This window comes from Passer montanus, unplaced genomic scaffold (assembly GCF_014805655.1).
Source record: "Passer montanus isolate IOZ18808 unplaced genomic scaffold, ASM1480565v1 scaffold10, whole genome shotgun sequence".
Classification (NCBI taxonomy): domain Eukaryota; kingdom Metazoa; phylum Chordata; class Aves; order Passeriformes; family Passeridae; genus Passer; species Passer montanus.
The window spans coordinates 14196264-14219838 of NW_024356505.1; the positions used below are offsets into that span (position 1 = coordinate 14196264).

The 23575-nt window shown below is 37.7% G+C and overlaps 1 protein-coding gene across 13 annotated transcripts in view; it reads right to left on the reverse strand.

Moving 5' to 3' along the window:
* Positions 1 to 23575, reverse strand: part of HDAC9 (histone deacetylase 9) — a 456332-nt gene that overhangs the window by 17682 nt on the left and 415075 nt on the right. For all 13 annotated transcript variants that reach the window (XM_039706463.1, XM_039706396.1, XM_039706402.1 and 10 more), the window contains 2 exons: positions 12122 to 12255; positions 3168 to 3252 (listed from right to left, as the gene is read on the reverse strand). In XM_039706463.1, coding sequence (XP_039562397.1) covers positions 3168 to 3252; positions 12122 to 12255 — 219 coding nt within the window. The remainder of the gene's footprint in view (positions 1 to 3167; positions 3253 to 12121; positions 12256 to 23575) is intronic.

Consider the following 23575-nt stretch of genomic DNA (forward strand, 5'->3'; position numbering starts at 1 on the left):
CATGTTCACTGCTGGAGTTTTCAAGGGCTTTTATTCATAAAATAAAATATTAGTACCCAGCTACCACTGTGTTGCTCTCCTGCAGCAACAATAAAACAGCATCAGTGAGGATTGCTGCATCACATTCGTTCATTCACACACAGGGTTGCATACCAGCTGCCCCCTGACTCCTGACTTTCTTGTAACATTAAAACCCAGGGCCAATTCAAGCATATTAGTGGGGCTCTCTGCACCCATTTAACTGCCCTTCACTCCCAAGTGATTGGTGGTGTTCTTTGTTTCCCCACATTGAGTGCTGTGTTATGAGAGGGACTTCAGCCACAGAGGGAGCAGAGTCAGGCCAGGAGGCAGGTGGCAGCCCATATACTGCAGTGCAGACAGGAACTACCTGGTAGGGTGTTTGTGGTTGGTGGGGGAAAATGTTTAAGCAGTCACAATTAGAAATAGCATCCAGGTAGCAGCAGGTACCTCATGCAAAGAGGAGTGGCTCTGTGATGCTTGTGAAAAAGCAATTATAGGTTTTTCCCTAAAATCAGAAAAATGTAATTTACAAACACCTTGGGTAACCAGAAAAGCCTTGCAAGCTTCTTTTTATCCCGGACAACATTTATTTGTTGCACACAAAACCTACAGGCCTTGAATGCATGTTCAGCCAAAAGATTTGCAGGCAAAGAGTTATGGAATGGGGAGCCAATCACAGCACACAGCTGCCAAGGAGCTCTGTTAGGAGGTATGCTGTGGATTGACAATTAGAAAAAGTCAAAAAGTATTGGCCTCAAACCACTCTGAAAATGCCATTTCTACTGTGCTCTGCTGGGAAGTGAAATTCCACCAGCACCATTACATTCATTGACAAGAACTTGGTGGAGCTCAAGAGAAAGAATGACACATACTGTTGGTTTCATTCATACAAAACTTGAGCAATCATGGATTGCAAGGAACAATCAAGCCAAAAGAGTCTTCTAGGTATGCTTTGGCTTTCAGCATGAAAATGTGCTTAAGCCTTCCTCAAAGATTTGAGTGAGCACTGACTATCACCAGGAACTAATAAGAGGGAATGTTTCTGTCACTTCCATAGGCATTTGTAATTGCCTTTCAAAGATTTGGACAGGACATACCTTGGCTTGCTTGAAAAACAATGCTTGGGGTTGGTATTCTGCTACTGGACAGGATTGTTTAGAAATAGCCTATTACATGGGTGTGGGAACTACTAATTCCAAATTTGTTACATTTTCAAAGGAGCTTTGGATCACTGTCAACACAAAACATTAATAGAAATTCTATTCTAGTTAAAAAAAAGTTGTGTCTTAGTTTCTAAGTATTGTAGCTTCAAGGTTTTGCAAAAATCACATAGGAGGGGCTTATTTGGTATAAAATGTTGCTAATATTCATTATGAAAGTTGGAGCACAGAAATCCAAACCCAATATCCAAAGGCAGTGCCAATATCCAAACAAACCAAGCTTTCTCAGTACCTCTTGAGGTGCTACTCAACGGCCTAATGCTCTCCAGCCCACCTACTCTAAAATATTGAACAGGTACTTGCTACTCTTAGATCTAAATATGCATCACAAAGCTACACGGAACTTCCTCAGGGCTCCTTCCTGTCATCCAAGCATATTCCTTTCTAATACTTGGTTTGTCTCCAGACAAAATGAGGTAAATATAACTTTTGAGGTAGTTGCAAGAAAAGGCAGAATGCTGTATTTAAGTAAATCTAAACCCTGAGCAACCTGATTAAGGTTTCAGAACAGCCCACTAGACTGCATGACTGTACCAGTTCAGCTGAAATCTAATTGTGTTAAAATTGAGTCATTCTGCAGAGCTCTGGACTATGTTCTCAGATTTACACTGTATATTTCTTCCTAAATCCACACCTTCTCTCTCAACAGCCATCATTTGTTTGTATTCCTACTCTTCTATTTGTCTGTTTCTCAATTCACCCTTTTTGTGGTTTCAGATCCATTTTCCATTACATACATGTTTTATTTCAAACAGAATTGCATCTCTTTTCCTTGTGTCTCTGGTCTGCATGTAGCATTCTGCCCTTATTATCATTTACAAATCTGTTCTATCTGGTGCAGCACACAATTCTCCTTAACCTGCTGACTCCTTCCAGATCATTAACAGACTATTAACAGGGAATTTTAACTCATGAGCTACCCAGGGATATACCACTCAGCACAAAGGACTTATTGGAACATATTATATACAGCTGTTTAATTAGAGCTTTTTCATATCTAGGTGTCTAGTGGATATGCATGATGAATTATATACTTACAATGTATTTTCTTTGTCACCTTGCAACTTAAATCAGACGGATAAGTACTGCATGAACAGTGAATTGGGCATGGTGTCCCTTTTAAAAACTGCATTTATTTTACATCGACGAATCCCAACCACTTGTGGTTCATCTCAAATGAAGGAAAACATTTGTTATTAATTTGTTATTCTAAAGGAGCCAGCAAACAGTAGAAGTCAGGAAGCTCCCACTGGCTCAGTAAAATGGCAGAGACAAGAAGATTAGAGAATTTAAGGGATATGTGCTCAGTTGGACTAAAGCAATTGATGGCATAAAGTTCTTCAGTGAGCAAATGCCCTAAAGCATCTGGGTAGTTAAGGGTTGGGGTCTAAACCCACAAGTGAAGCAATAAGGTATCCTCTATCTCAGAAACAATAAAATAATGTATTTTTTAGCACTGTTCCATAAATTAGTGCCCAATTGGAGCTTTTTAGCTTTATCTCAAGCTCATGTGAATATCAAAGTGAGTACCTTGTAATAGGCTGCAAAAACAGAATCTGACAACTATTTGTTAGAGCTCTAATTTACCTGTCTGTTCCTGTCCCTCACTGACAAACACCTATTTCATCCAAGCTGCTCTGGAATGAAAAGATTTGGGAATATTCAGGAATCAGAAATGTTTAAATAATTTTAATGGGTTACTTTTTCAAGGCTAAGTATGTGGCAGAAACAAAGCAATGCTGAAGAAATAAAAATAAAAGCATATATATATATATGTATGTATATAAATATTAGACACAGCATGTGAATTTATACATAAAACATTTTCCCACTCATTTCTCTGAAACAGTAATGTCTATGACATTAATTAATAACAAAAAATAACCCCAAGCCCACTAACCCACCAACTCAAACTGAGAAACATACTTTGAATTTCAGTGGTCTTTTTTAAAGAAGCTATTGCATTCATATTGGGGATTTGGTGCACAATATCTTCCGGGAGAGGCTCCAGCTGAAAGAATAGAATAGAATAATATAAATATTCAATAAGCCACAGGGACATAAAACAAACTGAAATGATCTAATCCTCAGGAGAAGCTCAGCCCAAGAACTGGTTAATATGTTGCTGGTATCAGTTCTAAATGTATAGTCATGATTTTGTTTTCTGTTTTCCAGCCATGTAATTGAATTCCAAGGGGCTTTTCTATTGGCTGCAAGACTAATCTATGGAGTCTCTGAAGCAGGTGCATGTCTGTGTATTATTCATTAAAAAATGCTAGTTATTTGTGTAATTTTTGTAGGTTCCTCACAAACCAAATTCCACTGTGTCTGTATACGCAGCTGGGCACTCCAAACAAAACCTTGCTGAAGCCACACTGGAACCAAAGTGTGCACTCTATTATCTTTACTTTTCTGGTGTTATTTCATCTAACCATCTTTCACATTTTAAGGTTTATATGGGAAAACTATAAAACACAGCTGCTTTTACTAGCTTAACATTAATTTCAAATAAAGTAGTAAATAAAAAAATGGTCATGCAGATTAGAAGTAAACTTCCCTGAGTTTTTTACAGAATAAGCTGCATTTTAATTTCCTAGTTTTAACTGTATATTCTTTGAGTTGGACTGTACTAGCAGAAAGAAGTGTTCAGTTACTGCATAGTTATTTTTGCCCTGCAGTGGATAAATATAAAAATTAAATTGTATTTTGAATGTCACCCACATCTGCTTTTTTGTCCACCCTCCACACATTTTCTCCTAGGGAAAAAGTAAAAACTTGTTTGGGCTAAATGCTTCTCCTTGCACTGCAATAACTATATTCTCCTTGAACTATCCTAAGAGTCATGAAACTCTTCTGCTTCCCCACCTAAACAGCCATGGCTGGGAGTGCAGGCTTGTGTCCTGAGGAGTAGCAACTGTGCCAAGGTGGACAAAAACCAGCAATATCAATCCCAATCTCTCCTCTCTAATGCTAAGGAAGTTCAACCACTGTTGACAGGAGACATCTGTACTGCAGACAAAACTCCTTTCTTAAGTGTGCCTGGGTCTATTTTAAACTAGGTCAAGTGAAGCCCACCCAAGCAGCTTCCTTTGCAAAGTTAATAGTTCAGTAGCCATCATATACTGTCCTCTAGGTTGCTACTGCTACATGGCTACTCACCAGATAGATAAAATCAACTTTGATCCAAGCACACACAGTGGGAAGTAACTGCAGTGTGGATACTCCCTGAGTGGTGCTATTTTAAGCAAGCTCAGCTACAAATCCCAAAACTTCTGGGATCCTGCCACTACAATCAGCAGTGAATGCCTGTCAGCAATAAAGACATTGCAAATATCACCAGTCCTTTGGAGTCTTGGTAACTAAAATGAATAGGGCTGTTCATGTCATTATTTCCTTAGAAGCCCATATGGGATTGCAGCTGGAAGATTTTCTTCTGGCTAGAAACAATAGCACTATGTTTTGTTTTCACATAGCATAAATCAATCCATTCTGCTCAGTGGTCAAGTTTGCAGAAAAGTGTTGGTAGGACCTGACTGTGTCCCAGCGCTACTTGGTTAACAGAGAGGGAAAAGTACAAAGAAAGATTGTTCCCATCTAGTATGTATCATGGATTAGCACAAAGACAGCAATTACCATAATATTTCAGACACTTCTGCAATCCTTGAACCACATTTACTTTATCATCTTCATAGGTGGCTCTATTTGTTCATTTACTCTTTCAGGTAATTGGGGGAAAACTCTTTCAAGTACCTGGGGGGGAAACTGCATATTTATGAAAATGTCAACCAACAGATCAAGCTTTACAGGTTTTAGAACAGTAATCCATATAATAACCTTAATAATCCATACCTTGCTTTACGCAGATAAATAGTATTTGCTTTATCACTAGTCATTTTCTGTTTAAAGTAATCTATCATTTGGCCAGGAAGAATACAAAACCCTGAAGTTCTCTTTGGTCATATTGGGTGCAGGAACACATAAGGGGCAGCAAAAAATAGTTTAAGGGTCTTTTTCATCTATTTCCGAATTCCTAAGGCTTTGATGACCAATTCACTTCCCCGAAACAGAACAAAATAGCTCCAGGCCATAGTAGTAGGAGTTACAGTAAAAGGTATGGAATTGCCAGACTGCAATATGTGAGACCTGTGTCTTGCTTTGCCCTTTGAGTATAAGATGCTTTAGGTAGACCTTTTGTACTAATTACATGCAAAAGCTTTGCACTAATTATGAAGATGGGAACAACTGATGTGGAGACAGTTAGAGGAGATTTTCTATTAAAAGGTGGATATTTTGTTGCCCTCCTTAAAGCTGGATTTTTGCAAGAGCCAAAACCCAAAGGTTTGATTTTCCCTAATATATCAAAACCACCTCTTTATTTACCAGTATAGAATTTTTCTTAAAATAAGTAGGCTGCATTTGAATATCTAGACATATCAGATGAATATTTAGAAATGGCAGATGTGGTTTTAGAAATCAGAATAAGACGATGAACCCCTAAAAGAAGAAAAAGGGTAAAACATCCAACACCTATCCCAATCATTACTCTGTCTGTTAGCACTACTAACAGTTTTGTAGATGATGTGAGTATAATGGGCATGTTTGATCATTTCCTGAACTCTTTTTTTCCACAAAACTTTCATTTTGTATTCCAAGCTTGGCTGAGGCAGGCTCCTAAGCCTTTCTGTCTCCTCATCCTTAAGTACACCCCACAGACTTTGGACCCTCTTTCATATCAGGGAACTCTTATCAGGCTCCACAAGTGAGTTCATTACATCATATATCCTGCATAGCCCAAAATGATGTTCCATTACAAAATCACTGCAGAAATAAAGCCACTGGGTTATGGCAGCTATTTCCATACCCTTTGAAATGAGACTGTCTGCATTCAAAAGGAGGATTCTTTTGGTAGTTATCCACTGGTTGCATACAACTGTATAGACACAGAGGTATCCCTGGAAAATATCAGCAGTTAGACCCAACTGAACAAAAGAAATTACTCTACACCTGGCACATATGGCATGTCACCTTCCCTCCTACACTTACTGGCATTCAGATCATGAAGACTATTAAATCTGGAGGCTAACAGAAAAGAAGATGAAAAGAGCACTGGAAATACACCACCAGGAATGAAATCTTTCAGAGAAGAACAGCTCAAGTCTGCAGAAATAACCAAACCACTGGAGAGGCAGTTTGGACCAGACACAAAGGGTCACATTTTCAAAGCTTTTCCATGGCTGAATCGAGCTTTTGTGTCCAAAGCAGAAGATTAATGTAGAAACTGAGTCCACTAATCTTTCTCAAAATAGGAAAAACAATGTAAATGGGCAAAAAAATCACTTGGTATGCCAAAATTTGCCAGAGACATATCAACAAATGTTTGAAAAAGGAATTAATGATGGAAATTTCTGTGCCCAGAAAGGGATCTGAATTGATCCTTAGGAACGTGGTGAGAATCTGAAACTACAGCAGACTGTATTGAGCTGAAAATTCTAGAAATATCTGTATTGTCTTTAGCACTGTCATGCTTTAAAGTATCAAGCCTGGCTTGACTGAAGAATGTTGCAGTTAGAGATTACTGACAAGTGAGGCAAGTGCAAGCAGAAGTTAAGGAGCACGGAGAGCCTGCCAGAAGCAGAGGAAGGGGAGGAGGCAGGCAGGTTCCTCAGGGATGCCAGGGCTGCAGAGGGAAGAATCACAACCACCCTTTCTTGGCTACATATGTAAAAAACCTATCAGCATAAAGACTGAGCTTTGTGGCTCTTCATGCTGCCTATGATTACAGAAAAGCAAGTTCAAAGATCTTATATGTTCTCATATTAGCAATTTTCTCAGAGCTTCTGTGCTCTCTGTTTACATATAAGAACTTCAGGCAGGTATTTTTGTGATCAAGGGTAACAACACAGTAAATAAACAAATCAGATTTCATCAGGGAATAAGCTCAAAGACATAAAGGGTCATTAGGGTCATTAGCACTTGTCAGTCCCTGAAAACCAAGCAACACCTTGGAATTATGTAACTTTGGAATCAGAATATTCTCTGCTTCCTTGGCCAAACCACTTCCTGAGAAGCACTACTCACCTTGGGAACTTTGATGTCACCATGCTGACCTCTGGCACACACATTGGTCCAGTTTCCTATCCCATCCAACTATTTCTAGACTCTGGGTTTATGCAAGCAGCAGTTGACAGGTGTTTTATACTCTGTGTTAATTTTTTTCTAGTATTAGAGTCAGATTAACAATGAGGATGTGAGATTGTGAGCAAGTTTACCATGCAATTTAAAATTGATCCCAGGCTACATTCACTTCTATGAATATTTTCATTTTGGAGGGAGAAATGCTTACCTGTTCTGGTAAATAACCTCTTTTAATGCCCTCTTGGCAGAGCTCACTGCCTGGCTGGCAAGCAGCCCCAGATTGACACTGAATTCCACAAAGGAGAAAATGCCAACTTTTCATCATCAGCAGGAAAGCTGCAGAGTACAAGCCTTCCACTTAAATTACCATCCCCTCCTAAATGCCAGCTCAACAGATTGCAAGAAAGAAGCACATACTTCACACTCTGCAAGAAAATTGTCCGGTGTAAGTTTTCAAGCACACTTGGGAGCCAACCAATCACAACGTTTTGTGAAATTCTGCTTCAGACTGAAATTCAAGCCAGAAGAATATTTACTAGAAGATGTTAAATTTAGCCACTTAAAAATGTTTTCACACTTGGGGCCAAATTCAGCCTTGGCCGCCAGAGTCAATGAGAAGAGACGTGCATCCTCTCTGCGCCTTTGTAGCAGGGTCCCGCTGGGCAGAGGCGCTGTGGACTGCACTTCTCTGCTTCCTCTGTGCAAAGAAGAGCATGACCCCATCTGTGACTAATTATCACTTGTTACAGACCACAGAAAACTGCTGTGCCAGGGGGAGCTAAGAGACACAGCCCAAACCTGTAGACAGATCAGAGGGACCATCATGTTAGACTGACTTCTGTGTCCTGCGGAGATATCACACCTGGCTGCTTTAAAAGGGATAGAATGTAGGAAATCCTTAGGTTTTGCTTCAAAGAGTTTTGTGCTTGAAAGAATACTTCCCTACTCTTTCTGGTTGCAGAAGAATCCCCATATGAATGCAGTTATGTTGGAAATAAAGTGTAGGCTTTAGCATACTGGACTCAAAGAAAGCTGATGACCAAGGATTTCTTAAAATAGTGCCTCTTCAAAATAATGTGGAGGGAAGAAAGCAGAACACGTACCCTAACATGTCTAAAGCAACATCACTCAGGACTATGAGGCACCAAAAGTCATAGCAGAGCTGTTTATAGCACCAAAGCTAAGATGGGCAAAATAGGTGGAATTTCCATACTCCACAATGAAGATTTTGGGGGAGAATCTCAATATTCAACCCAATTTGCACAGTTTTCTTGGAATAAAATATAAATCTTAATATTCAATGGCTTTCTTAATTGAAGTAATATGTGTATCTATATACACTTTAAAAATGAGGTTTAAATCTATATAACCATGTGTGAAAAACTAGAATATTTTAAAGAGTGTCACAATAAGTGAAAGAATTTAATTTTCAGCATGCATATCATAATCTCAGAAAGGCTTAAAAGCAATGATTCTTTTGGAATTATCTGAATCCATCTTCTCCTTTGTTTTGACAGATGCTCTTTTAATGGACCAGTTCCCAAATCATGTTGAGAAAATTCAGGGATATTTTAAGGCAACTGATGGTCATCTTGCCTTTTCACCTTCCAGAAGGTTTTCCATGTTTACATTTTGGATTTCAAGGGAACCCAGCTGCTTAATCTCTTCTCACCTCTTAGGAAGATTTCCTTCCAAGGAGATAACCTACAGTGCTTCTAATTAGGTCTGCAAATGGTCAAATGGATTTTTCTCAAAGTGACATGGAAACTTTCTGCTTGTAAACAGAAGCATAGAGAGAAAAACCTAAGATATCAAAATGTTTTTAAAGTACTTTTGCATGTAAACTTTCTAAGCAAAAACTGATCTTTATGAAGTTTATAATTAATTCTATAATTTCCTTTTTAGTTTGTTTATTATTTAAGAAGGTATTCACAAACCAAACCAAACCATTTCAGATAGCATAGGGTTTCTTGCCTTCTTTCCAGTTGCTGTCAGAAAGGGTGTTGTGGATCTCCTCAAAATTCTCTCCTCCCATGCTCAAATTATTAAAAGAAGACAATTTTGATAGAGTACCATTTTCCTAGTGTCTTCACTCACTTTTTTCTAAGAGAAGAGTGGGAATTATCTTACTTAACAAATCACTAAGCTATAAGCCATGTATAAATAAAAATATATCTATTTTGGCTGCCAAGCTGTTCTCCTTGGTTCTCAGAGAGAAACTTAGAAAAGAAGGCATTTGCACTTGTAAATTTAATGTTACCTCTTAGGCAACATATAAGACCATCATTCCCTGAAAGCTGTAAGTTGTGCTACTTTTAGAATTTTTTTTAAAGTGTTATTCTGTTGGTAATAGGACACATGAAGCAGTGAATTTCTGTATTGAAAAGTCCTGGCCAAAAACAACAAGAGAAAAGAAAAAGTTTTCAAAAAGCTCTGCAAAATGTTTATGAATTCTAATCCTCAGCACATGAATAAATACATCTGACAAACTGCAGGGTACCTCACAAAGGCCTTTCCCAACCTTTCTAATTTGAGTTCAAATACATGTGTAGTGTTTAGATCTGAAGTTAATCTTGCCAATGTTTTTAAACTAGGGGTGCAGCATATACCATTATTTGTAAAAGTGAAAGGCAGATAATAAGTTATAATTATCCTATTAATCACCTCTAAAGAATTGCATTCAGAGAAGAATGCATCTTTAAATTATAGTAATTAGTTGTTTAAAGAAAAAAAAAATTCCGTCCTTGGCAGAACACTGTTGGAGTCTGTTGTGCAAGTTCATATATTCTGTGGGCCATGTGGTACACATTGCCATAAATCTATTTCTAACTGCTAACTAGGTATCAGACTTCTCATCAGTGTCTGTTCCTTGGCAACACCTTTACTTATTCTTTTTAGCTGATGTTGGGCTTTTGTGGTACTCTTGGTAGCAAGATCCTCTCTTGAGTAGTTTTCTTCACAGCCATAGCATATTTTGTCTTTGAAATTCTGCTGCACCAAACCACTTGATGCACGTCCCAGAAGACAATGTTGTTAGCAAAAGGACATGAGAAAAATGCTTGTTGCCTGAGATGTTTCAAGTTTTTAAGGACTATGTTCATTTACAAACAAATTAAAAATGACTGCATGTGGATTTTTGTATTCATTCTCATTCAGTGATAGCAGAAATAGAAGTTGGGTTTGATACAGTGGTAAAACAAAATAAGGCAGTTTCCACAAATGGGTAGCACCACCAAATGGTCATAACTGGATAGAGGGACCCGGGCACCTACACAGAGGAGGATACATCACACCATCAGCATAGAACCATTCACACTAGTCCCACAAGAGTGAAAACTTCAGGGTTTAGAAATGCTATGAAAAGCCATTGGTGTTGTAAGTTACTGTCACAGGGAAGATGACAACAGAAATATCAATGAGAGTGCCCTGGAATGGCAGCTGATCAGGAAGTCAATGTTGCATTACTAAGATTTTCAAATGCCTCAAGCTGATTTATGCAATTCATATTTCAGTACCTAAATAAAAGAACTAACACTGAGACAAACAGCTTTTTTAGCAGCATGTATCACCACACTGGAAAACTTTCCTTATGGATTTTGTCAAAGGTGGCAGTAGATAAAACCCATTGAAACCTTTTTTTTTTCCTGGTGTCTGTTTAGCATTTCTGAGAATATTTTTGAAAAATCTAACACTTTATTCATTGTATGTATAATGTAAAAAACTAAGCATTGTTGATGTGCCATAAAGATGAAAAGAAAGGTTTAAAACAACACTTAGAAAATTTTTCTACCCAACATCCATCAGAAGACACGTTACTTCACCTTATTCACATAGGTACGAAGCCTTGAAGTGGAAGGGAACTGGCAGACTAGCCTGCAATTTGGCCCTAATACATCTGATTGGAGAGATTATGTAGTTATTAAGACTTTCCCTGAGGGGGAAACAAAGTAGAACACTCCATTTTATAATAAGATCTTGCAAAATTCACAATTTATGGTAAAGGCTTTTGTCCCTTCATAAATTATTTTGGCTGCATCTTTAGCATTTTTTTTCCTTCTCACTGTATTTATAGGATAAAAGATACTTCTTAAAGGACAGCAGAAATATTTTCACTAATAGGAATCCTTATCTTGCATTTGTATACATAAATAACACATACTCATAGTTACTTAGTCCTATAGTCTTGTCTCAAAAGTTGTTAACATATAGTGTTTGATAACTCTTGAAAACTCCATTTCAATTGCATACAGATCAACCTGAATCTTCATTCATATTTTTTTTAATCTTGTATACATTTTTATTAATGTTTCAGAAGTGGTGTCAAAATACTGCAAAATATGTGCCTTTGCAATATATAGTTTCTGAGATTATCAGTTACCTTGAAAAAGGCTTTTTTTCCCCATGATCGATGCCTAAAAGGTGCATTCCTAGTAGGTGATATGTGCACCAATGACTACCAGTGATGTCAAGTCTGGTATTCAGCACATCACTAAAAGCAATTTGGAGGTTTTAAATATTACTCAGAACTTGGAATAATTTAAGTATAAACTAAAGAATTTGTATAATAATCTAATTTAGAGGTATTTATGCAGCCAGGCCTGTTCTTTCTAAGACATATTCAAATTCCATGCTTTTTATACCAAACAAAAAAAAGGACTGACACCGTTGTTACTAAAAGAATACCAAAGCTAGCAGCTTCAGCAAATTGTGTTCATTCTCTCCACCTGCTACGATTTATGTTTTACCTCATTTCCTAGGAGGGCATTTATACAGGCTTCAGAGGCATCACAGATGGCAGTAAGGTCATGTCCTCCCTCCAGCGCCAGCACCACACGGCCGTCCGCCAGCTTCAGCAATTGCTTGGTTAGGTGACCAAAACCTGGTATTCAAATACAGGAGTGCAAACAATTAAAGCAGAACAGGCATTGCAGGCATGTTTCACATCTGCTGCACAAGAATGTAGAAAGCTCTGGAATACTGTACAAGGAGCATAGGATATACTTAGTCCAGTATCCTGTTTCTGACCATGGCCCTCACCAGATGATTTGGAGTTAGCATATGGAATTTTTTATGAGGTACATGTGAGAAAATATCCCTCATGCTGATCCCTGATTGCTGGAGATTAGTTGAAACACAAGGATGTCTCTCTTCTTAACTTTGTTAACCATTATCACTTTGGGTTGTCTTTCTATTTGCATATCAGTGTGACATACAGCCATTATTTAGAGAGATTTGACATAACCCTGTTCACTTATGACATTGATATGACAAATAATATTTGTAGTTAAACTATGGTGCTATAATTAATAATAATTGTGCTTTCCAAATGGGATGATGAAGGGTTTTTTATTTAAAAATTACTTCTTATTTGAGGTTTGAGAATTATATAAAATCATGGACTGAGAGATAGTGGAAACATATGTTACCTCTTAGCTTCATCTTGAAGTGTTTTTAGGAGCATCACTAACAACTCTAATTCAGGGTTTTGGAATAAGTTGAAACTGTCTAGAACTTTGTAGCTATCTCTACCAGCATCGCTCACTCCTGACCAACAGTACTCTAAGAAACTCTGCACCACAGCCAAAAATGATGGTACTCCATTTTCTGTGGTGATCTGTAACTACACAGACATTACCACAAAGTTTTCATCTGTGATTCAAGTAAAGTTAATTTATTACATTTTTAATGACAAGAAAAATTGCATGAAATATGTCAATTTGGAGTGAAGATTTTTGGAAAAATTTTTGTGGTAGTTTTCTAGGACAGCTATTGTTTTTGTTTAATCTCTTTCAAGTAAGAAATGATAAATAAAGATTTGAAACTATTGATGTTAAATAAGCATCACATCTTGTTCTTAACTTTTCCACTTGATCTGTACTAGTTGTTCCATTGATGGTCATCACTACTCCTTCCAGTGCATTTCATTTCCTTAAATAAAGCATTAGAAAGTACCTGCTAAACCCTGGAGTTCTATAAAGACAGGAAAATCAATATATTTTTACTGTGTTCCAGTGAAGAAGACCACCAAAAATTAAAACTGTGAATATTACAAGCATATTTTACAGAGAAATTTTCCAAACACATGTTTAGGTTCTGTTTTCATCTTGGGATGCAAAATGGACACCTTCAACTTTTCCACTTGATCTGTACTAGTTGTTCCATTGATGGTCATCACTACTCCTTCCAGTGCATTTCATTTCCTTAAATAAAGCATTAGAAAGTACCTGCTAAACCCTGGAGTTCTATAAAGACAGGAAAATCAATATATTTTTACTGTGTTCCAGTGAAGAAGACCACCAAAAATTAAAACTGTGAATATTACAAGCATATTTTACAGAGAAATTTTCCAAACACATGTTTAGTTCTGTTTTCATCTTGGGATGCACAATGGCCACCTTTATTAAGCACATGTCCAACTGTTTTTACAATAGGAACTTTATCAAATCTGGCTTAGCTGTACAGACATAAAAACCCCAACAGAAGAAAAATCCTCTACTTGCCACTTAACATATAGATGATCATAGAAACACTTGAGGTGAAATACTGTTTCCTTGACCCACTGCCCAATCTTCTGTACCCTAAAAGCACCACAGTTTTGATTCTATCAAAGTAACTACACCGTGGTTCCAGTTACATAAAGGGCTGAATAACAAATAAAACCTTAAACTCCCATTTAAATGCAGCCTTCCCTCCTGAAAAAAAAACCCAAAAAACAAAACCAAACCAACAAAAAACCACAAACAAACAAAAAAACCCCAAACCAAAACAGGTCTCTCCGTGCCCCCCCCCGCCACACACAAAAGACCAGATTTAGACAGGATAATAAAAGTGAAGGAAGGAGTGGAATGAGGGTAACCTTTGATCTTTAGCCAATTTCTGCTGTCTTTTACCTACAGAAATCATTTCTGTCTGCATGTTACACATGAGATCTTTTGATCCATAAGAAGAGAGTGCCAACAGTGTAAAGTGAGTCAAAGATAGAACATTTACAGGAAATGAAGAAGAATGAACAGGCACAGGCTCCCCACATCTATAATTCACCCTTGGAGTGTGTGAGGAATCCAACAGCACTTTTAAGATGACATTATCCTTTGTGTTGCACAGATTCTGTGAAGGGAAAGCTCTACCATGTGTCCCCTGCACACTGGAGAATTTTGTATTACTGCAAATATTGCTATCTCCACATCATAATCTTCTGAGGTTTGTAGGGCAATAAATGTAAAGACTCTTGCTATTCCGTTTCTTCATTTAGACAACCATACATAATATAACCCACCATCATTGTTACAATATTAGTTTGTCTGCCTGGTTTCCTGATAATTTGCCTAGTATCAGTGCTATAACAGTCAGTTCTGACTGAATCAGGATACAATAAGCTACACAGAAAGCATCTTTCCAAACAGAGATCACGGTAATAAGATAAACTGTTTCAAATTAACATGATGGGGCTTTTCTTCAGCATAACTGCCATGAGAAAGTAAAGGTGGCTTGCTAGAAAGTGAAGAAATAACTTTAGTCAACAGTACCAACATTGCCAGTGACTGAATGAGTTATGGAAATTCTTAACAAAGAAACTTGGATCCCGTGTCACTGCAGCAACATAGGAAAGATGTTAGCTTCCTCAAGGAAATCCCCTGGAGTGCAGAAGTAAGAAAATGGAAAGAAAGGAATCCCAGTGAAGTAATAGTTTTAAGATGGGCTGTAGTTCATGCCAAATAATTAATGAAAACAAGAAGAAAATAGTAACAAGTACCATTAAAAGAACCCGTCATCTCTCCTGATATAAGGAGATCAAGCACTGGCCAACTTAAGGTGAGAAAGGAGTCAGACAAGTGTTTTGAATCTGAGCCTTCCAACTCACATGAATATTTAGAAATCAGCAGCAGTTCTTGGCCCTTCTACTGTACCTGCTGAAATCTTCTTGTAAATGTGCTCAGTGATTTTGCACTTCAGACAAGTGCAGCATTTTTTAAAATTAGGCTCATGCAGTGTGCCAGGAAATTGTGAGAATGGTTTTGCGCCAACTATTATGTTCATCATTTCTGTAATTTAAACATGAAAAGTTTCATCAACAGATGAAACAACTTGCTTCATCAACAGATCCAACATTTGGGTATCCTGGGTAGAACTTGCAAATGCATTTAATATTCATTTGCTATCATCCTATTAAATATTACAATTAACCTTTGATTTCCACAAGAAACAAAACGCCACTAAATAATTCTGAAATTCTTACTCATCAGGTGTTTTATACGTTCTTCACAAAAAAACCCAGGGTGCAAAATGTACATCCAAGCAGAGAAGACTAGATTAAGACTGTAACCATTATAAACCATGTTATGCATTGGAGAGATAATCTGTATAGGAGTTGTTATTTGCCAACCTGTGAAGTAAAAATACAAAATTTCAAATCAAAAACATAACGTGTAATTTTTAATTATACCTTTTCCCCTCCTGCAGTACTTTATTGGAGGAGATAAAATACTCAGACTTTTTAAAGAAATTATTCTAGTGTAGGAAGGTGGAAAGAGAGAAAATTATTATTCTATTACGCTAATGAGCAAGCTGTTAGGCTGTTATTGAAGGACACAATGTGCTGATCACTTGAATTAACATCTAAGAAAGTAATTCGTCTTTTAGTGGACTGATGCCCCAGTAAGGATCCTGTGGGTTTTTTTCTGTTTGTAACAGACAAGCTTCCCCCACACTCTTTTTAGTTCTGCTAAGCAGCAAGGAATGGCTTGGATGAGGTTTCTGAAGCCTTATTTCACCAAAGTCAGTGGAGCAGCTGTACTCTACCTAGACATACTGAAAAAAAAAAAATCCTATAAAGAGAGAATCCAGAGTTATTTCAGTTTTCTTTTGTTGTTTTTGAGGTATCCTTACTGTGATAACCTGAAATGGACAGTGGCAAGCAGAAGGCAGGTAAAACACCTCTTATCCAGGCCAGTTCGCCTCTGACAGGCTCCTTACACAGGGCTCCTTACACAGCCTGTGTTGTGTTACGTGTGCTTGGAGTAAAGCTAACAAGTCAGAGTTTGTATGGACAACTTCTCATTTTGCAAAAGAAGCATTTGAGAATGAAGACAATTTGTGAACATTATTCTTTTTGCATCCTTTCCTCAGCATACAGGGAAAGGAACCATATGGATGGGGTGAACTCCCAGCCAGCACCGCAGCACTCCTTGTTTGCATAAACAGTCATGTATGCAACTCAATTTGCTTGCCAGCAAATGTGCAAACACCAAATTAGTGGGGACTAAACCTGCCTCAGCAGAAGAAAGACCCCTTTCCTCTCCCACACTGTGCATAAGGAGAGCAGATGTGTCCTGTACAGTCATTTTTGGGTGATGGCAAGCTGAACAAAGCCATGGTGCTGGCCCTTGCTCACTGGAGATGGCTGGTGAAGGAACAAGGACACATTGACAACCAAAAGTTGCAGAAGCTGTAGCATTATGGAGAAAGCATCAGCTTTTTCAGCCTCAGCAGCAGGGCCCCAACAGCTCTTTTGGCTTCAGTGTCTTAAAAGCTACAACCCAACCCTAAATTACAGGCAGAGCTCTGGTGAGCTCCTCTGGATACTAAGAACAGCCTGGAGAGGAATACATGCAAAACACAAAACCTCCACGGTCTCTGTCCTGGACCTCCAAGCATGTATTTAACTATTATTTACCATTTAATCATGTCATTACTCTCTAATTTACTTGACAATGTGTTTTCCTCTCATTAAAACTGTTGCAATGATCGCTGCCAAAATTCTACCCACCAGTGTTCCGTGCTCCTTCCCTGTGGCTCCTTCGTGACTATTTGATTAATTTTCATTGATATTTTTCCAACAATAGCATCTAAAATTAACTGGGTCAGTTTTTACATAACTTCCTGAGTCACCAGGCTACGTGTCCTAAATAAATATGTCCATACAGGAGTCAAATGATAATTTACCCTTACAGCACTAGCAGGGGCTGGGATATTTTACAAAGTTTGTGTTCTATGATAAGAGAACATATTTTATTCTCAGCTCTTAATTCAGGACCTTTTATTCAATCAAAACTTAATTTGGATGAAGTCAGAGACTTGACTCACTTGGCAGGACATGGCCTTGAGTGAGGGGGAAAAGGAGATTTTAACGCCAAATACATTCTTATGAAAAACATTTTCCAAATGGCTGAAATTACGAATGTTAGTGTTGAGGTACCTGAATTTAAATGGTACATTTGGCCTCCAGGCACTAGCTGCTGATTTCTTGCTTTTACTACAGGAGAAGGAAGCTCAGTAACACTTCAAATTACATGTCTCAAGCAGGCATTTAATTTATATTAAATTAGACAGTAATTGTACGTTAAATAAATACCAATAGTCTCAGGAACACATTTTTATGGAATAACAATTTATGTAATAGATGTTTTTATTGCATGCCTGTTAGGTCTACAGTAATATGTTTTTCTTAATTAGCTGCTCTTTAGCTGTTACACAGAACACAACTTACTAAATCTCAATATATATTCAGGGATACATAGGATACCTCTTTGGAAGTCAAATACTGCAAACCTGTCTTACTACAGGAAGAGGTGACCCTGCAATGCTCAGTAAGATGGTATTTTCAACTGACTTGAGATATGGATGTATCCAAGTGTGTCATACATCCATAGCATTTACTTAGTCCTTCATGAGGGAGGAACTTTTCTATCTTCACCACACAAGGCAGCACTGACTGCTAGGCAAATGTTCCTTAGAGAAAACATATGGAAGAAGAACACGCCCCCAAACTTTTCTTGCAGTTAATTCATGGTAAAAATAAAAGGATGGCATTTATTTTGTAACTTGCATTATCAAGCTTTAGGAATTCTGCAGCCTTCAGGAAAAGTCATGGTAATGTACAAAATAATTATGAAGCTTTTAGAACTGTTAAAATGCTGTTATGTGGATTCAGAGGGAAAATATTCAACCACAGATTTCAGCTGCCAAAGTCAAAGCAGGGATCTCTGGATATTCCCAAAACAGGCTGGATGTTTTTTAGCCCTGTTCTTACTAGCACTTACTAGCTCTGTGCCTCCCTTTCTTCTCCATTTCCTTACATTTCTGTAATGTCTGCCCTTTCTTATAGCTGGCCCAAGCAAAAATTTCTTCACTGTTCTGCTATCCTTCCTCTCTTTTTTTATTTTGCTTCCTATTTAGAAAATCCTCTACTAAGTGAAGCCAGACAGGATGCAAGATGATCCGTTCAACAGATATCTTCCCTGTTTTTTCAAAAACAAGTAGTTCTTCTGCCTCAGAAAGCAGAAGCCAGAAGAGAGAAGCTGTAGGACTTCATATAGCAAGTCAGTATTTCAGAAACTTGGATTCAGATCTCCCTGAAAAAGGCTGTTGCTTCATCTTGGAGGTGAGCAGATTCTCCATGGAATTTGGAGAGTTTTTTCTTTTTTCTTTTTTTTCCTGGAGACTAAAAATCCTTTAAAAGGATTCTGTGGAGATAGTCTAATTAGACTAATAATTATCTGTGAAAACTGTCCCACATACTGTGAAATCTGCCAAGCTGATAGAGCATGTGGTATTACTGTTATCATAATAACTTCTTCCAAATCTGATCAAGTTGCCTGATTAAACTGATATACAATATATGCATCTGATGTTACAAGTTACAGATGATTATATCTCCAAATCTGACTCTAGACTCAATAAGGGGTTGGCTAAAAAACAAGACATCTGATAAAAAAATAATTCATAGTATGAGGAATTTGTTTCTAATCCATGCTGGAATGAAAATCAGATACTATTATTGACTATCCAAATAAATCAGTAAGCTTGATTAAGTTTGGAGAAGTTTATTATAATGCTACTGCCTATAAAATAAACTTGACACATTTTTAAAATACGTGGGGCAAAGTTTCTGCTGTTATACAGCTGAAATGTGGGCACTGAGTTACAACTGAAAACGATCTGATGGGAAGATCTAGCCTTATTTCTTTTTCTAACTGATGAAAAGCCAAGTCAGTTAATGCTGAATTGACCCAGGAGGCTAACACAAAGGATCTGATTTAAACCCCATCACTCAGAAGCTAAGAACTGACTGCCATTTTCTGAAGATGGTCTAATATATTTTGCCAAGAAAATCAACATGGACTAAAGGATCTTTCCAACTTATACAGTTTCTCAGAGCATACAAATTAAGGCTCTCACTTCATTTTCAGTCATTTACTGACCCTACCACATCAACATATCAGATTAAATTAAAAGCTCGTTCCTTAGCCAGTGCTAATCAGCATATACCACTATCTAAAGACCTAGCCTCCAGATGTGGACAATTCATCATTCCAAGACTAGTGACATACATACAATAAGCACATCAGGGAGAGGTTCTTGTAGGTGGATAGACTTGAAGCAAACATTCTACTTCCTGACCAATTTGGCAACAAGTTTCCTGGTGAACTCAGTATTCGTATCAGAGGTCTAGTGCCCCTCAGGATTTGTATCACATTGTTTAATAAACATAATTTTATGAAATCAGAAGGGAATAAGGCACTGCATTTCTAAGGGATTACTGTACATCTCATACAGTTATTCACTCTCCCTCTGGCCCTGTGCCTGTTAACCCCACCTGACACATGCTATAATCACCCAGAAATGCACTGCTTGTCACCACCTATTGAAAAGGTAATGTGTAAAACTTGTTAGAGGAAATGGTATTGAAACTAGGTTTGGGGTCTGACTCCTTACAGTCTTCTGTTTAATTGCAATTTCCAAGTAAAATACATTGAGCAGCTTTCTATTATGTTGCTCTGTTACAAAAACAAGTAAGAATTAAGGATTTCAACCCAGACAACAGCCCTTATGTACCTTTTCATACTATTAAAAGGACACAGAAATGCCATGAAATGGTGGAATTGTAAAAGCAGCTGTAGCTACCATTTGAATGACATAGGTGACTCTATCCAGTCTTCTCCATGAATAGAGAAGTTATGTCAGAACCTTGTCAGTCATGCTATTACACAGCAGAGTTTGCGGGAGCCTTAACCTGCTGGGAGCACAAGAAAAGGTGGCAGGGAGCTGTCCAGGCTTCAGGTGAAGGCAGGACTAATGACACTTTGTTGTCATGCACAACAGGTGAAAATATGTAGAAGACATTTTTATTTTCCCGTCTCTTTGTTTCCACAGAAATTCTATCACACCACCCCTCTCTGCCCCTTCAACCCTGCTGCCCAACCCCCCCCTCCAAATCCCCCAAGAAATACATATGAGAATAAAATATTATCTTAGAATTTTGAATATCTCATCCCTGTCTTTCCAGTTGTCCAACATACAGTTACCTGAAAGAGTCTTTCTGTGAGATTCTGCAGCCAGGTGCTGACCCACCAATTACAGCTTGAGAATTAGTGGTTCAGAAGCCTTATGGAGTTCTTTACCCAGTGTTTTTTTACCTTTTCTTAGAGAAAGTTAAAGCAACAAGCTGACATGGGTGAAAGATGCCTTCAGGTGCCTGAGCAGTCAAGAAGTACTACCTTCTGGATTTTCTCAGAGTGAGGAGCACAATCGCTCCTGATTCTGCAGGGTCCATATATAAGCAAATTACCACCATCTCTGCTGTTACCATAGCATGACAGCAGTATTAAGGGAAGCTGGAAAACCTAAAATAAATGGTAATCTTCACTGAACAATAGAAACATCAAGACAAACAATGGTATTTCTGTGCTACTCTCAGACCTAAATCCAGCTAACTAGTGTCAAGGTAATTTGAGGACTCCAGATGTTGTTGCAGCTGCAACAGTCATCTTAGTCATTCTCCTTAAAAGTGGGAAGTTCACAACAGGGCAAAAACCATTCCTTCCACATTGAGATACTGTTTCTTCAGCAGCAACAGTTATTTCTTCTTCAAGGGAAAACAGTACATCAGCTTTTTTAGCTGGAGTCACTGAAAATCTACTACCAGAATAGCTACTGTTTCTCCCTCCAGAGTTTTAACAGCTAGAAGTAAAATAACCTGCTGCAATGGCTCAAAGCTCTCTAGTGGCTCCAGAATCTTAGCAAATAAGGTAAATCAAATTGCAACATCAGGATTGAATTTACTCTTTGCTCTGATGAAAGCTGAAGAGTCATGGTGGCTGAGAGTTTGGGCAAAAATTATCCAAACTTCATAGCAAAGCCACTTAGAAACCATAGAAAAGAAAGGCATTCAATTATCTCACTACAAATAAATACAGATAAACAGGGAAAAATATAAAATTCAGAATTCAGTTCCACTCATTAGGACATGAAGTGGTCACCAGCAGAGGATAACTTTTTAGTCATTTTCAGTTTTGGCCAAATTGCTGATTTAATTTCATAAAATAAATGGCCATTGACCAAAATTGTAGCATAGTCTCACTGTTTTTACCTAGATTTTTGGTGCTAAAATTTCTGTTGGGGGGAAATTAATTAATTATTAATACTAATTACCTATGAGAGATAAAGATGAAAGAATAAAAGGGATATAAGAGAATTGGGAAAAGGATAAAAGTGTTTGGTTAATAAAAGAGACTTATTACATAAGAGGACAAATAAATATACTTGTGGCTAATAGACAATAAAGGCATGGAAGGATGAGCAAGAAAAAATGAATGTGAGTATGAAACTAAACACTGTCAAGGAAACAGATTTTCTTATAACCATCAGAAAGGGTCAGAAAGTAAAGAGAGCAGAGTAAGTTTATGTTCTTATTTTTACAAGGGGATGCAGAGCATTTCTGAATTTTCTCCAGGGATATACTTTTGTATCCTTTATTTGCAGAGAAAGGTGAGAAAGTGCCCCAGTAATATTAACATGGAAATCATTCAGTGAACTCTGGACTCCTCAGTGATAAGCTGCTAACCAAAAAGAGGTCTAAACACAGGCAGCTGGCACAGTGCTGGGTGACAAGTTTGTATGTGTGGCTAAAAGTGTTAGTGATAACACTCAAAGCAATGAAAACATTGAAATAAGCAGGTACTTGACAACAGGCTGGTCTCCCTAGGAGCAATCACATCACTTGCCATTTATTCAGACATACTACCACACTGTCACAGAGACAAAATCTGAAGTAATTCAATGGCTGCAAGGGATTTATATTGCTGGAACTGTGATCAAAACTTGGCCTATTAAAAGCAGACATTTTCTTCTCCTAACTATAGTAAAGCAAGTTTAGAAATTCTGAACTAAATACACATTAAAGCTCAAAATGCATATTTGGAGATACACATTTTATCAACCAGAACAGAAATTTTAAGCGAATGCACAAGTTTCCTGAACTCATCTGGACTTGAGGAACCAATAACAGTTGCCCCTTCTAAACTTTTAGCAATTTATATATCTTCCCAGACCATTTTTCTAATGAATCATCACAAATAAACTCAAACTACCTTTCCACAAATACAAATCCTTAGTAGCAGTGGAGAAGGTGGATTCTATCTGTTTCCCAAGTGATGCATTACTCCATCTCAAACTGATAAGCCTTGGCATATACCTAGTTCAACCTAGAATAGCTCGAAGTCTGGCCTGGAAGCCTTTTAAACAAAGATAACAGACAAAGAAATTTCTTTTCTTTTCCATGTACCCAATGTGAACTCAAACAGTAAATCTTTGTATTTATTATAACTCTTGCAAGGACTGAATGCTCAGATCTCAGAAGAAAACATGTCTGAAGACAAGTGCTTGCACATAGGTAAGCAAAAAAGCCATTTCCAAACTTAAGATGATTTTTGACAGTGATAGCTGTTAACAAAAACCATTTTTTTTGGTGCTAAAATCCATACAAATCAGAGCAAGATCTGGATGTTGTCTATTCAAAAGGTGTGAAATCCAACACATGCAGCCAGCAGGGCTAATACAGGTGTGACTGAGCAGGTTGTGTGTGGTTGCAGGCAAAAAAGGTTGTAAAAAACAATTTTTTTTTTCCTATCCTGTTTCAGATACCCAAGAAACAGGCAGGAATAGTCATTATGACCCCTTCAGGCCAGGATTTTTTTTTACTTCTTGCACAGTCTGTACTGGGTCTTCCTGTACTCTCACTATGTCTGGAAACGCTCGAGAGAAATTTGCTTTGACATGGCTATTACCTGTTCTGTGGGACTACTATATAATGCAAGCAAATAAATATTTATATCAGAGTTTGGCTCAAATTTCTGGCTGTGTCTTTTCATGGGCAGTTGTAATGCATAAGTGACCTGATAGCTGATGTTATACATTGGAAG